This window comes from Myripristis murdjan, chromosome 12 (genome assembly GCF_902150065.1).
Source record: "Myripristis murdjan chromosome 12, fMyrMur1.1, whole genome shotgun sequence".
Classification (NCBI taxonomy): Eukaryota; Metazoa; Chordata; class Actinopteri; order Holocentriformes; family Holocentridae; genus Myripristis; species Myripristis murdjan.
Window position 1 is genome coordinate 5,106,999 of NC_043991.1, and position 16,098 is coordinate 5,123,096.

General features: G+C 40.5%; 1 protein-coding gene across 1 annotated transcript in view; it reads right to left on the bottom strand.

Moving 5' to 3' along the window:
- bcr (BCR activator of RhoGEF and GTPase) overlaps positions 1 to 16,098 on the bottom strand; it is a 164,356-nt gene that overhangs the window by 25,128 nt on the left and 123,130 nt on the right. The window contains exons 6-8 of the mRNA XM_030065922.1: positions 14,574 to 14,634; positions 14,094 to 14,146; positions 13,130 to 13,270 (exon numbers count right to left, since the gene is read on the bottom strand). Of these exons, the coding sequence (XP_029921782.1) occupies positions 13,130 to 13,270; positions 14,094 to 14,146; positions 14,574 to 14,634 (255 nt within the window). The remainder of the gene's footprint in view (positions 1 to 13,129; positions 13,271 to 14,093; positions 14,147 to 14,573; positions 14,635 to 16,098) is intronic.

The window sequence follows — 16,098 nt, forward strand, 5'->3', positions numbered from 1 at the left end:
TTGTTTGGAACAGATACGGTGAACCTGAGATGAACCCTTCAGCTCTGATTTTCTCATTAAATTTCCCCTTGAGCTGCTTTAAAGTTACAAAAAAACAACAACAAAAAAAATCCAAATAACCTGTGCATCACTCTATTATAAACATTTCCATGGAATTCAATATGACATGTTTGATATCTTTGTAAACCTTGGACTCTTGAGTAAAATTTAAAATCACAGGAGTTTTTTTTTTTTTTTGATTGCGGCCCCGCTGGTGTGACTGGCAGCTTTCTCCCAGTTAATGACTTTATTTTATTTCTCGGGAACAGGAAGAGGTTATCACGGCTTTGCCAGGCAGCGAGACGAGGCGTTCTCGTTAATAAGAAAACCACTGACAAGGATAATGAGAGCTAATAAATCAATGAGGGCTTGTCAATATGCAGAACGGAGGGATTTAATAGACTTTATCGTCAATCCATCAGCACTTCACCCATCGATCGTGTGGCTGCACTGGGTCTGTTCTCTCTGTGTGTGTGTGTGTGTGTGTGTGTGTGTGTGTGACTGAATGAGTTGAGTTGAATGCAAGCACGGGCATAACAATAAATCTAAAATCTATGGCGTCCCTTTTCAGTCAGTGTTGAAAAGAGTACTACAAACTGTTCCTCAAGTTGTAGTACTGTTACTCTGCTGGTATTTTACTGCAGTAAAAGTAGAAGTACTGTTACTCTAATCAGTAGAAGTAGTGCAGTAAAAATCTACTGCAGTAAAAGTCCAAAGTGTCTCATTTCAAATGTCCTGGCAGTAAAAAGTGACTGAGCTCCTTTTTCCAGACAGTAACTGTGTTAGCTGGGATCTTTTCCATGCAGTTTTTCGGCTTTTATTGTGAGCTTTTATTGTGAAATTTGTACATGACAAATAGTAGAACCAACAAACTAGAAGCAGGTTCCTCTTCTCATCTTTGCTGACTGAACTTTTATTGTGAAAGGCTTCACAATCTGTCACTGATCATTTGTTCTCTGTGATGGTTCTGATTTAAAATATAGTGAAGGCAGTAATGCAGTGAAAAATACTCCAAAAAGTACAAAAGTACACACACACACAAAAAAAAAAAAAACCCTACTCGATAACGTAATGATTTTCTCCCGCCTCTGGTTTTTGGTTGGTGTTGATTTAAAGCTGACGGTTTATGCGGGTTGCCAGGTAGCGTGAGAAAAATTAAGCCTAATGTGTGAAGCAGATTAGGGCTGCCTCTCGATCTTATCTCACAACACGCATTTCACACAACACACTCGCTGGATGTGTGTGTGTGTGCATGTGTGTGTGGGGGAGATAAACAAGAAAAACGCCAAAATAGGAGGAGAGAGAGTTGACAGGTATGGATTTTATGGATATTTTACATTCATGTTGAATTTTACATCTTATATTTTATTAGTGATAACCACCTTCCTCATTCTGTCCAAGTAGATTTTTTTGGTTGTTATTTTAAACAATAAAGCTGTATAAAATCATTTGGTGCTACACAGCAGCCCTCCCTCCCTTCTCCCAGCCCACTCAGCCCTGGTGGTACGGCTGTGAGGCATGACATCATCGCTGTGCCCGGCCAATCACGTCCCTTCCTCATCTCTTCCCCCCTCCTCCCCTCGAACACACACACTTATTGTCACCGCTGGAAAACACCAGTGAGGGGCGAGCTCAAGCTGCTGTAGGTGGGTTATCTGTCCTCACACACACCTGTCAGGACCTCCACGGTGTGTGACTGCTTTGTGTGTGTGTGTGTGTGTGTGTGTGTGTAATGAGAGGGAGGAGAAGGGAGAGAGTGTGTGTGTGTTTGAGAAAGAAGGGAGAGAGAATGAGACAATAGGGAAAAGGAGAGATTATTAGAGAGAGAGAGTGTGTGAGTGAAAAAAGGGATGAAGAGCTTGAGTTTGTGTATGAGAGGAAGTGTGTGTGTGTGTGTGTGTGTGTGTGTGTGTGTGCGTGTGTGTGTGTGAGAGAGAGAAGAAACAGAGAGAGAGAGGGAGAGAGAGAGATGAGGAGATACCACACTGCTGCTTCCAAGCAATGTGACGCATCATCAAACCAGCTGCACTCACACACACACACACACACACACACACACACACACACACACACACACACACACACAGGCAGATAACAATCATGTCCTGATCTCCCAGCTAAGGATATGATAGAGGTCTAATTCCCGATGGCGGATATAATTATTCATTACCAGCCTGATAATGCAGCCGGCGATGATGATGATGATGATGATGATGATGATGATGATGATGGATGTGATGAAGAACTTCCACACGAGCTGCTTTCCGTCTCCATGGTGACCGCCGGGGACGCACGCCCACAACGGGACACAGAGTGTGCCGATACACACGATATGGACAAACTGCGATACCTCAATCTGGACAGCGATACGATACAGGCTCAGCGGCCACTTTATCAGCTCCACCTGCACTATCTAATCTAATCTAATCTAATCCAATCTAATTTAATCTAATCTAATCCAGCTGTTGTGCCATAAAGCTTCCTTTCCTGCTGCCTATAACGCTCAGCTTTTCTTGTTGTCACAGTCACAGAGGTGTTCATTCGTCCTCCATCATCAGGTTACATTTACCACCTGAAACAGCCTACGTGTTGCCTTCAGTGGCATCACGTAAACTCCAGCACTGTACATGAAGCCCTGCCCAGAACAGACAGCAGGTCCATCATGTTTCAGTAAATAATGCCAACATCACCAAACTTGACCTAAACCCAAACATAATTTCTAAATTTTTGCCCAACCAGGCCCAACCTGTCAGGACCTGTTGTGACCTGTCGGGACCTGTCGGGACCTGTCAGGCTTGAAATGGGTATCCACTCTCTAGTTTGATCATTTGCACAATGAAAATTGCGACGATGCATTTATTATTTTTTATTATTATTATTATTACAGAAGGCCTATAAGTTAAGATAATAATAGGAATCCTGTTAATAATATTCCAGTAAAGTAGAGCCATATCTCCCCTCCGGTGTATCCTCCACCCTTTGCAGCTCACTACCTCACACACACACACACACACACACACACACACATACTGTAACATGAAATGTGAATCAGGAGTAGCAGCTGACACTTCACTTATTATCCTACAAGTTGTTTTGTTGTGTTTCATCTGTTGCCTTCAGTCTTTTCAAATCTCTTGTTAAAAAAAAAAAAAATCCATATTTGGAAAGTTTAAAGCAGCTTCTTAGTGGTTTGGAAAGCTGACCTGGGGTCTGTTTGGGGAACTCGATCATGACGTGTAACCTTCAGATTCATGAAGCTGCTCTGGTGCAAAAGAAGAGAGGATTCGGCTGTGTGATGCACACGGCGTGCAGTCACTCGCTCTGCCTCTATTTAGCAAGGCAGCACAAACACACAGCTCCTCTTATTCTGTGGTAGATGTATTGTGCTCATTATGGTATAGCGCCACAGTGGGGTGCGTCGGTATTGCAGTCAAATTAGAAAACTCTACTGCAGCCTGCACAACGGTGGTTACTACTAAGTTTAATCATGACCCGGGCACAAATAGGAAAAATACCCTGCATGTTGTCAATTTATATTGTAGAGACCAAATCATGCCTCATTAAGGAAAGCTGTGGTTTGTACCGTGTATGCATCGCTCCTCTTCCCACGGCGAAACTGTTCAAATATGTTCCTCCCACCCAATTTGTGTCACAACACACAGATGAGAAAACACGGTTTGCTCTTTCTAATGAGCCCCTGGTTCGTATTTGCTCGGCTGCGGCGTGCAGACACATCTCTTCACTCTCCGTCTTGGCACTTTGGAGACGCAGGAGCAGCCTATTTGTGCAGACGTACAGTACAACATGTACTGTAAAAAACCCCCGGGGATGTTTTCTCGCTACAGTATAAAATAAGGCTCTGTGCTGGCTTGGTTCTGTCAATCTGCGTGCGGTCATGTCGGTCTATATTTAGGACGTGCAGCTTCAGTTTTTTTGGCCTCTTCTTTAAATGATCGCTGTCACTGTGCAGCTCTGTGTGGGTACCATAATGCATGGGCCAGAGGAAAGAAATGAAATTAAACGAAATGAAGCCTTTTCTGGTTCAAACCTGTGATCACTGCTTTAGATTGAGGAGCATCTGGGTGTAAAAAAAAAAAAAAAAATTGTAGTTCTCAGTCACTCCAAAGAGTTTATTTAGAGCATACCCTTTCATGCTGGCTTTCCTGCTTTTAATACAATTTCAATTAATGATTTAAACTGCTCCAATTTGATTTTTTTAAATGGCTTAATTTGTTTTTAACTTGTTTTTGTTTTTGATTTTGTTCCAACGTTTTATTTTTATCTGATGCCGTACAACTTCTTTTCATTGTAATGTCTTGATTTGTTTTTTAACTTGTTTTTTTTTTTAACTTAATCTGTCTGATGTTGTGCAGCAAGTTGAGTGACACTTTGTTGTATTTACAAGAGTAAAGTTGTAAAGTTATTTTTAAAAATTAAATGATAAGTAGAGATCATCCGTGTCCAAATACGTGACTAAATAAAATCCCGGGACAGTTTTGGTCCGGCTTTGCAGGAGGCAGTCATCTAATGACCGAAAGCTCCTGTTTACATCAGGACAGAAATTACAGCAACAGATTATGTTGGATTATTGTCCAGAATGAGCCTCAGCAGGCCAACTAACGCGCCGTGACCCCTGGTCAGCGTCAGGTCAAGCCCGTTTATCTTCATGTTTTCCAGGTAAAGGTCTCAGGGCGGAAGAAGCAAACGATCAGATAACTGTGTTACTCAGGAGCAGAGAGACTTTTATTAACTCTGTGAAACCTTGAGGTTGTGGGAGGGCATTTATTTTGAAAAAGTGTTAAATATATATGTATTAAATATATAATTATAAAATTAGAAATGAAATTTGAAATGGTACAGTTTTATGGTAACTTACATTCTGGTCATTTCTTTGGTAATATTCATGTAATTATTTTCCTTAAGTTTTCAAACATTTTTGTTGACATTTTCTGGTCATTTTCTGATAGTTTTACTGGAATTCTTTACAAGAATTTTTGGTGCAAACTTTATGTTTTTTGGGGTATTTGTTGGCACTTCAATGGCGAGGCCTTTTTTTTTATGAATTTTTGGGGGGTATTTAGATAACTTTAGGATAATTATCTTGTTTCTCTTTTTCCCCTTTCACCTGAAATATATAATTATAAAAGATATAAATATAGTTTCACAGTAACTGCTTTACAAAATGTTTTGCTTATATTCTGATCATTTTTGGTAATATTCATATGACTATTTTTCCTCACTTTTTGAAATTTTTTGTTGAAATTCTCTGGTGAATTTCTGTTACTTTCACATGAATTTTTCACCAGATTTTTTTTTTTTCAAATTTTCTGTTTTTTTTTTTTTTTTTTTTTTTATATATATATATATATATATAAAAAAACAAAAATCAGGAATTTATTGGCAATTCAATGGTAATTTTTTTTTTATTGTTATACAAAATTTTGGGGGTAATTTTCTGTTTTACGGTTATTTTCTTGTAGTTTAATGTTAAAAATAGGTCGTGTCTTCTCAGATTTCACAGGGTTCACTTTAGTGGACAGCACTGACAGTGACCCACTGAGGAGCGACGCTGCCCATCAGGCCGCGGAGCTAATCCTCTCGTCCATTGATCTCACTATAAGGAGATAAGATAAAGGGAGGATAACACATAGATTAAGGGTTTACAAGCCCCGGGCCGTGTCAGAGTGTGTGAGCGTCACATTGTGCACGGATAAAGGGGCGAGGCGGGCCGCCCAAACAACTGGACACCATCACATCTGTCTGTTTACCTGCAAACTCGAGGGTGCCATGACAAATCCCCAAATGAGGATTAACAGCGAATCAAATCAGAATTAAGACAGCGTGAATGTCCTTTTTTCACTTCAACAGAAAAAAAAAGGGTTTTATTCATTTGACACTGGATGAATGAGTTGATCCTGTTTTTTTTTTTTTTTCCTGCTCAGTCAAATGAGGCCAATTTTTCAGATGCAGAGATGCAGATAAATATTCCAGTTTTCAGGCTTTATTTCACCGGACAGAATAACTTATGCTGCTGCGTCTCTGTCCTTCTGGGTAAAAGACATCCTTAGCAAACAAGCTGTCTCAGCGAATCGGATGACATTTCCATAACACCGGCCACTAGGAGAAACACGACTTTGTCCATCTCTCATAATAGCTGACTGGGACAGAGGGAGAGAGAGAGAGAGAAAGAGAGAGGGAGAGAGAGAGGGAGAGAGAGAGCACACTGACAGCACACAGCACCGATTAAATATTGACCGAAGAGCCTCGCTGAGTACGTGTGTGTGTGTGTGTGTGTGTGCGAGTAATTGCATGAATTTACAAAAGATCTACATCTATATTTAGAGCACATGCTTGGAGGGGCATCTGTGCTCTCCCAGCGTCCACACACACACTGCTGCCTGGGTGTGTGTGTGACACAGTATGCATCTGTGTGAGGAAGTAAAGCTGGGTTTTAATGATAATACTAATTGTGGGAAAAAACTGACTCACTGAGGATCACCTAATGAATCTAAGAAATCGATTGATGTCAAGGATGTCACGCCAGGTTGTCGGCAAAATCTCGCTCCAAAATTTTGGTGAGGGAAATACTGGCATGTTAACGTTCAGCGGGGTCCCTTGACCTCTGACCTCCAGGTGTGTGAATGAAAATGGGTTCTCTGGGCAGCCACGGCTCTGCCCTTTGCAGACACGCCCACCTTCTGCTAATCCCATGCAGTTTGGGCCCCAAAGCCTGCAGTCCACATGTGTTCTTGTGGCCTGTTGTAAAATGGTGTGTGTGTGCAGACTGGGGCCTAAACAGTCTTGGAGCTGCATCAGTTGGCTTTGACTCTGGTGAAAAATTCATGGTGAAAAATCTGGTGAAAATCTGGTAAAAAATTCATGTAAAAGTACCTGAAATTCACCAGAGAATTTCAACCAAAATTTTCAAAAAGTGAAGAAAAACAGTTATATGAATATTACAGAAATGATCAGAATTTAAGCAAAAACATTTTGTGAAGCAGTTACCGTGAAACTATATTTATAATTTTTATAATTATATATTTAAGGTGAAAGGGGAAAAAGAAACAAGATAATTATCCTAAAGGTACCAGAAAATTACGCCCCCCCCCCCAAACTTCTTCAAAAACAAAAAAGAAAAATTTCCATTGAAGTGCCAACAAATCCACCCCATTCCAAAAAAAAAAAAAAAAAAAAAAACATAAAGTTTGAAAGAAAAAAAAAAATCTTGTAAAGAATTCCAATAAAAACTATCAGAAAATGACCAAAATGTTCAGAAACTTAAGGAAAATAATTGACTGGAAAGCTGAGACTCTGGTGGATTCAATGAGCCACATTTGATTCCTGTGTGATGATGTTCACCCCCATAGGAGCCATTTCACTGTAGAAAATGACCTCTAGTGACCTCTAGGAGAATCACAGACACAAACTAGACGAGAACTCAAAAAACAAAAATCACAATAAATCGTAAAATCAAAAAGCATATCGTCCCGGCCCTACCATATATGCTTATTTCTTGTGTAAAACTGTGTGTATGTGTGTGTGTAAGTGAACGGATTTGTGTGATGAGTGATGGAGACAGCCGTGTAGATGTGTGTGTGTGTGTGCATCTCCAGTATAGTACATAATGACACATACACTCACATCAGGAGCGTATCTTTCCCCAAGGCAAACAAAGCAGAGAGAGGAGATGATTTCAGATTCAGGCGGCGCCCTCATTTGCATTTTAATTAAGCAGCTTCTGTTTGTCCCCCCATCTGGCCGGGCCGACGCCCCTGGGGGCCACTTGTGCCGCTCCGCTCCCGCGTGCCTCCACTGAGCAAACTACAGGTTACTCGCTGACGTGCAGCTATGGAGGGCGAGGGGGAGGATTCGGCGCCTCCTCATTCCTCCACGGGCCTGAGCTCCTCCATCCTCTCCCTCCTCCATCGCTCGCTCGATCTGATCTCTTCCACTCCCTCTGAACAGACTGGGTCAAGACCCAGAGGTGTCTCAATGACAGATTAAACGAGATCACTCCGGGGAAATTACAATGAAAAGTTTTCTTTCAAGTCGTAATTCCAACGTATTCCCGACGCCCTGCAACGTAGCCGGGCCGCATCGCAGGAAAAACGGTCGAGATAAGAGCTCAGAGTGTAAAAGTCGACGCCACACCAGTGTTTGTTTAGCCGTCCACACCCTTTAGTGTTGGTTTAACGCTCGTGGTGGTTTTGCAACAGCTGCCCCGCAGCGGTTTCAGCTCTAAAAACCTCCAGTCGAAACTCCACATTATGGAAAAATGTGCAACACGTGCAATAAATCAACATCAGCTACTAAACTAATAAATTGTCACAATTTGCCTACATGAAGTGTACAAAAGCAGCCGTGAGAAAATTTGGGATGAAAGTTTCTTAACATGACACACAAAGCAGAAAGACGTCATTATATGCACTTACTTTATTATTTTTTTTTATTTATCCACATATCTATTTATCTGTATATCTATCTATCTGTTACTGTCCTCTAGTAAAAATCGACCCCATAGATCGTTTGTACAGCAGCTTATTAGGACCTAGAAATACGTTTTAAAGTTAAGCGCCCTCTAGTGGCCCTGTAAGTAACAGCACGAGCTAATATTGGTGAACATTTGCTAATATTACCTAACATTATCTCACATTTCATAACCTTAACCCTGACCTTTTCCTAACCTTAACCACTGTGGCAAACCCTCCCCTAACCTTCATAATAACCTCTCCTTAACCTTAACCAAGTATTTTTAGTGGCTAGCGAATTTTAGCTCAATAGCTTAGACCTGGTTGATCTATCTATCAATCGATCAATCAATTTATCTATCTGTATATGCTTTACAGCTTACTGATGAATGTGAAAGCACAGTTTAGGATTAGAAGTTCAATAAAGATTGCATTTCTTAGTAAACATTTTAAAACAGAATTTAACCTGCAATGTAAGCCGGTGCTGTATAATAAGGATAATAAGGGTATATTATGAGTTAATAAGCACTGCATGAATATTTCGGAGGTGCAGGTCAACAGTGGAGATTAAGGCCTTGGTTGTTGAGGGTTATTGGAGAAAAGAGACGTTACTGTGGGATGTTTGGCCGACGCCGAGCCAAATCAGCAGTTACGTTAGATGGAATGCAGTTTTGAGTGATATAGGCGTCTGTGTTATACAATAGCTTCGTATTCGACTGCCACAGGGTGTTGAGCCGCCGCGTATCAATTATTTAGAATTAACCTCGACTGTATGTGTCCTTCATGGCCTTCGCAGCCCCCGAGCTGAGGCTTCAGGCAGCATCTTTTCTACTTGAAAAAGTTGAAATATTAACGATCGCTTTGCTGAAACACAGACGAATAAAGAGGAATAAAGCCTCTGCGCTGTATTTCACATGTCACACAATTAAAGCATGTAAGGAGCAATGCAGCGTCTGTGCTTTGTTGCTCTGTGTTGTGGATGTGAGTATGATTATCGCTTTTTATGAGACACAGGCCATCGATGGATTTAAGACCTGAAGTTAGAAAAAATCTGAGATGAGATCCGAGATTCGAGATCTGCACTGCAAAAAGTCAAAATCTTAATTATATTAAGATTATTATATATGGAACAAGCAAATTTTTTCTTGTTCACTTGTGTCACAAGTAAAAATTTGCAAAATTTGTTTCTTGTTTCAAGCTCATTTTCACTTGTTTCAAGTAAATTTTCATTTGAAACAAGTGAAAATGGTCTAAAAACAAGTTATTTCTGAGGTGATCATGTCTTATTTTAAGTGTAATGACATATTTTGACTAGAAATAAGACATTTTTACTTGAAATAAGACATATAATCTTGGTAAGATTTTGACTTTTTGCAGTGTGAGATGCCACCGGATGCTAAAATCTGCATCTCACTGACATTTGCTCGGGTAAAATGCAGACAAAAACCTCAAGCATATTTATACACACACCCCTCCCTCCCTCTCTCCTGTAAGGTGCAAGATAATGAGCCCCATTGATTTCCATGTGCTGCTTTTCATGTATGTATTATCAATATTTGATGATTGGTGTGGAGGTCTGGGCAGACTGGGCTGCAAATGGGGCCTGTGGGGATATAGGAGGTGGGGCAGCCTGCTTGTGTGTGTGTGTGTGTGTGTGTGTGTGTGTTGGTAGGTGTGTGTGTGTGTGTTAAAGAGCAAAGGAGAGAGAAAGAAAGAGGGACAGCGGATGGAGCAGAGTGATAGAATACATTATGTGAGCGCTTGTACGGCGAGAGTGCAGTAATGACCCCCTGTGAGCAGCGGGAGGAGCCGACAGTCACTCCGCTCGCCCCCCCACCACCGCCACCTAACCCCCCCGCCCCCGCCCCCGCCCCCCCGATACCCTCTTTATGAATAATTAACTTGGAATCTGCCAGTCAGAGCGGACTGGTGGCTCATTACAAGGCATTATGTACGGCAGTGTCACGCAAGCTATCAATCAAGAGGCATCCATTCATGTGCGACAAGTCATCTCCTGGGATGGCAGAGACAGTGTGTGTGTGTGTGTGTGTGTGTGTGTGTGTGTGTGTGTGTGTGTCAGGGGTGATGGAAGGATGGCAAAACCACTGGAGAGAGAGAGAGAGAGAGAGAGAGAGAGAGAGAGAGAGAGAGAGAGAGAGAGAGAGAGAGAGCAAACAGAGAAGCTCCCAGGCGATCCTGTTATTACCATATAAGGGCATGGCTTTGGCTTTAGGGTGCTGCCCCCCCCCCCCCCCCCCCCCCCCCCCCCCCCACCACACACACACACACTCACACACACACACACACACACACACACACACCACTTCCCGCCGCCCCACCTGGCCGTACAGTTATTTGGCAATGACATCAAGGTCATTTAAAGGGCAGGGTCGTGACTTTAGGAAACTGAAACAGAAACAAATTAATTATCTGGCAGAATTCATTTTGTCGACCAAACTTACAAGAATTCATCAAAGACATTTTTTTTTTTCCTGGATGAAAATGAGCAAAAAATGAGCCTTTGCTGACAAAAACTATGATGAAATATCATGTCATTTTCATCAAAAAAAAAAAAAAAAGAAAAATGCCAGAAACTAGATAAATGAAAACACAGCTCCTGAGGGGAAACAGAAATATGGACGAGCTTTACTGCTGATATAAAAAACAACATAAAAACAAAACGCTGCTGGTCAATCAAAACCTTGTATCGCCATAATATCAACTTTTCAGAAACTAAAGGAAAAGGAAAACAGTCTTGTCTCAGCAGGTTGACGACTGTATATGTTTTCAGTTTATATGATTATTTTTGTAAAGGTTTCATAACTCTAAGGGTTATAGAGCTTCCTGAACCCCATGTGGGAGAATGTAAAAACTCAACAGCTTTTTGCCTTCACACACTCGTATTCATATTCACATTCATACATAAACATGTACACTCACACATGTACACATACTCACATAGGTCTATACACTCTTTTTTACACACCTTTACACACCTTTACTGCATTGATCTAATGTATATTTGCATTGACTTAATGTATATTTGCTCTTTTTTGTTGGTTTGTTGACATTTTTTCTTTTTTTATATGTAATCAAATTTTGAGGTGGGATTCTCCTATAAGCCCCTAGGGGTTTTCTGTACCTCACCTGCACAATCTATTGTTATTTCATTCTTGTTCTGATGTTTTGCTTTTATTGTGCAAAAAAAAAAAAAAGTTAAAACAAAAACTGAAGGCAAGGTTTTTACCCGACAGCGACTAAAAGCTAGATACAAAATACAAGAAGCTATAATGCGGAATGTAGATCAATCTGTGTATTGACATCCTTAACAAATAAATTAATGAGGAATTTACAGAGACAAAAAAAACCAAAAAAAAACAAAAAAAGATTCATTAGAGTTAGACCAGTTAGACTACAACTTCGAATTGTCGACTAAAACCACTGCAGTTTTTGTGGACAAAATCTAGATTCATACGAAAGAAATTCAAATGACTAAACTGTGACTAAAACTAAGATATGTTGGGTTTTTTTTTCATGCGGTTTGGTTGCATGCAACTCAATTGTTTTGGAGCTCCATCCACTGAAAGTCATGATCTGGGTTTGCATCATTATTTGTAATGTTTCAAAAGGTTTTGGTGACACAGCAACAGTAAAAATCTCATTCACAACACGCACTGTATTGCATGTAAGTTGCGCTGTGTATCGTCAGACTAAATCTAAATCAGGAGTGGCTGTTAAAATGAACTGCTGTCGAGATCTTTCATGTCTCCTGTCTTGATAAAAGTATTCCTGGTACAGAGGTAGGTGATATATTGTTCGGTTCCTATGGGAGCCGTGAAGTTCGACCTTCAAAAAGAACAAAAAAAATAAAACCGCTGTGCCTTTGTGTGGCGCGACATTGGCGATAGCGTCAAAACTGGCATACCAGAAAACAGCCTAATAAGTCAAAGGGGATAACTGTCACATGTGGGAGCTGGGATCCTTACAGATCACCACACACTGATACAGGAACATGCAGAGGAAATATCAATGCAGGCACATGTGGTGAAGGTTTAAGAGGCGAGAGAGCGACTGCCTGACACAAAAACACACAAAAACGGTCATCTCGCACAAAATATTGGTGATCTCCACCGACGCCTCGTTCTTTAAAGAGGTGGAAGTAACTAATTACATTTACTCATGTTACTGTAAATGAGCATGCTTGACTTTTGTTCTTCACTACCATTGTGGAGCCTTTCAAAATAAAACACTCAGTCACAAAGATGAGAAAAGGAACCTGCTTCTACTTTGAATTTCACAATAAAAGCTGCACGGTGAAAAACTGCAGATGGTCGATGGAAGCGAGGACCATTTAGACTCTAAAAATATAGAATAAGTGTGGGGAAAAAGGGATAAAACATATCAGCGAGTTAACCTGACGATGAAAACCACCATTTTAGGTGCTTATTCCACATTTTAACGCCCCTTTAAAAGCATGTAGTGTGCAGCGTGTTCCCTCCTCCTTTTCTAACTGCATGGAAAAGATCACAGCTAACACAGTTACTGTTCAGCTCAGTCACAATTACAGCCAGGACATTTTAATTTTTTGTGAAGCCTCTCATTTTGTCACTCACACTCCTCACCTCTCCCTTCTTGACGGTCATGGACTGGCGTCGCGGCGTCGTTTCCTCGTTGATGCTGGACAGGAAGTTCTGGGAGATCCGCAGGGCGTCCTGCAGCAGCGGGTGGTCCGGGTGGCTGGACGGGGTGTGTTTGAGCAGGTCCTGTGGCACACACACACAGCTACCGGTTAACAACTAGTAATACACGCAAACCCAAACACACACAGCACACACATCCAGGTGCATCATGTGCCAGCCATGCAGTCGCCAGGAAAAACGTCACCATTTTACGTTTCTGCAAACCAAGGATATGCTGAAATGTCACGTGTTCAGGTTTTGTGATCTAGTGACAATAAAAGGAGTGAACAGGACTTTGCCTCTGCAGACCGGACTATCGTTCGTTAGCCGTTGTCAGCAAACATTATCTAACATTTCATAACATTACCCATGTCTTTTTCCTAACCTCTACCATGAGGATGAACATTTTCTGAACCTGAACCAAGCAGTTTTGGCGGCTAATGAAGTGAACAAAGCAAACAAGTAAACAAAAGTGGCTACAGCAGCTATACAAGAAGTCTAAATGTTGATATTCAGTGTATTTATTTGTTTACATAAACGCAAAATTTTATTCTGGCAACTGGATGTATGTGCAAATACAAGTATACTAGAAAAAACTCTGCACTGTACAAACTAAACAGCATTCAGCATGTTTTAACATTAGACATACTGCCTATTCAAGCATGCTCTTCTTTTTAAGCTCTTTGATGCACAATGTGTATCTCGAATCAAAACATGGACTAGTGATGGAATTAATGTATTTTCTCAAAAAGCAGAAAAAAGTAAGAAACACCTAAAATATAAACCTAACAATTATTTCATTAAAATATATTCAAATAAACTGCAGGCAGGGTCTTGGTGAGTGTTTTATATAGTCTGTGGTTAATCTACGGTTTAATAAATGCAAAGCAAACTCGTTCATACTCACATGAAGCACCAGCGTGCTGCGTGTCACTCTGTCCACGGGTTTATACAGCAAAGCTATGAAGAAGCACAAAAGGACAGAAATCAACTTAAATCGCCATGCTTATGTTACTGAGTTACTGCACTGATGTGAATTTAAAGCTTTGAGGGTCATCACACAGTCATACAGGAATGTGTATAACTACAGATAGAAACAAATAATTTTAATGTATCAAGAAATTTAATTCTCTCAGTGAGCAGCAGATTTACCTTTTCCCCAGTTATAAAAAACAACCTTATATTAATGTTTGACAAATTAGCTTCTGACAAAATGTTCATGTAATTGTCAAAATTTGCATAAACCAGCGACACCACCCCACTTCATTTCAACTTGCTGAGTCAATTGCTTCGGTGTGGTCGGTGTTGAGGTCCAGGCAAGTAATTACACCCCTAGATAGGACGTAATTATGGCCGCCGTAGGAGTGTGTAACACGAGGTGACTTACTCTCCAGGGAGTTCTTGGCAGACTGATCCTTGCAGTCCTTGGTGCTTCTCACCTTCAGGTTCTGGAAGGGAAGGAGAGGCCAGTTAAAATTAGGGCGAAAACAGATTTCTATAAATATATTCCAAGGAGTCTTTTGCTACAGCCTGCACATAATAATAATAATAATAAAAAATATAGCAGCAGCAGTTGAGTATAGTGTCACCTTACCATCCATTGTAAGTCAAATGTAATTATAATGATTAATAAGTATACTCAATGACCGGTAAAAGTGGCTATTCTGCATGATACTGTTGTTGTGAAAACCTCTAATTTTGGTGATTTTCATTTTTCGAGCCCTCTCAAAACGCCACTGGATAAACTAAAAAACAAAAATGCAATGACATCAAGCTAAAACACAAGGTTGTTTTTTGTGTCTATTAAAAAAAATTGCCAATTAGGAGGTGGCACTTGAAGAAGACGGAGGTTTTCACAAGATCGATACGGTACCGGCATGTCTTATTGCGTTTTTAGGCAGGAACAGATATGACTTGTGGCCAGTTTGATTTTTAATCAGCAAAACCAGAGAACATTTCCCCCCCAGTGGTCTGACCAGTAATCAAACATCACTCATCCACATAATTCCTGATGACACTGCACCGTTCCAATATCTACAATAAATGGACACCCTGATCCATGTAGCACATTTCAGGACGGTAAGTGTTATGAAATGGCCCCAGGGTTATTATCCTTATCGTGGCTACAATATAGCTAAGGTCCTCCACTTCCCGATTAATTATGCCGTTCTCAGCAGTTTTTTTTTTTCCACCCAGCCATCTTGCTCACATGGCTCAGAGTCATGCATCATTACATAGGTCATTAAGAACCCACGATGATGGATTTCCCATCTCACATCTAGACAGCTTCTTTAGTGCTAACTAGTATAGGCCCATAAAACACAACCACAAGGCTGAGGATTTGCCAAGAAAAGGCCAAATGTGTCTTAAAACATACAGATTGAAGAAGACAAGGCCCCAAAACTTTAACTATGGAGATAAACTTAAATTTACAGCATGTTTTAACAACCTCATATTATTGCTATCACATTGACACAGTGTTAATCAATAAAGCCAATAATTTTTTTCTGCTTTAAACTCCATTGTTTAAATACTGAACTTTTGAACATCCTTAAAGTGACAGGTAGCCCTAAGGCAACATTTGACCCATGAAACATCTTGACCCTATGAATCTAGGTCACATAGATAGTTGTTAACCCCCAGGGTCCATGTATAATGCATGGAATCCATTGATCGGAAAAAGTCTGACGCAGTAATTGCTTGGCAAATTCCAGGAGGTATTTTTGGGGTGAACAGGGATCTTATAATCTGGTACACCCATTTCTGGTGGAGATGGGTGTTGTTAAGGTTGTTGTTAAGGCATTAAGGTTATTTCAGTGTCTATGATATTAAATAAAACCAAAATCTTACAAATTAATAAAATACCCCCCCATTATTATTATTTTTTTTATTATTAAGTCATAAAATGACCA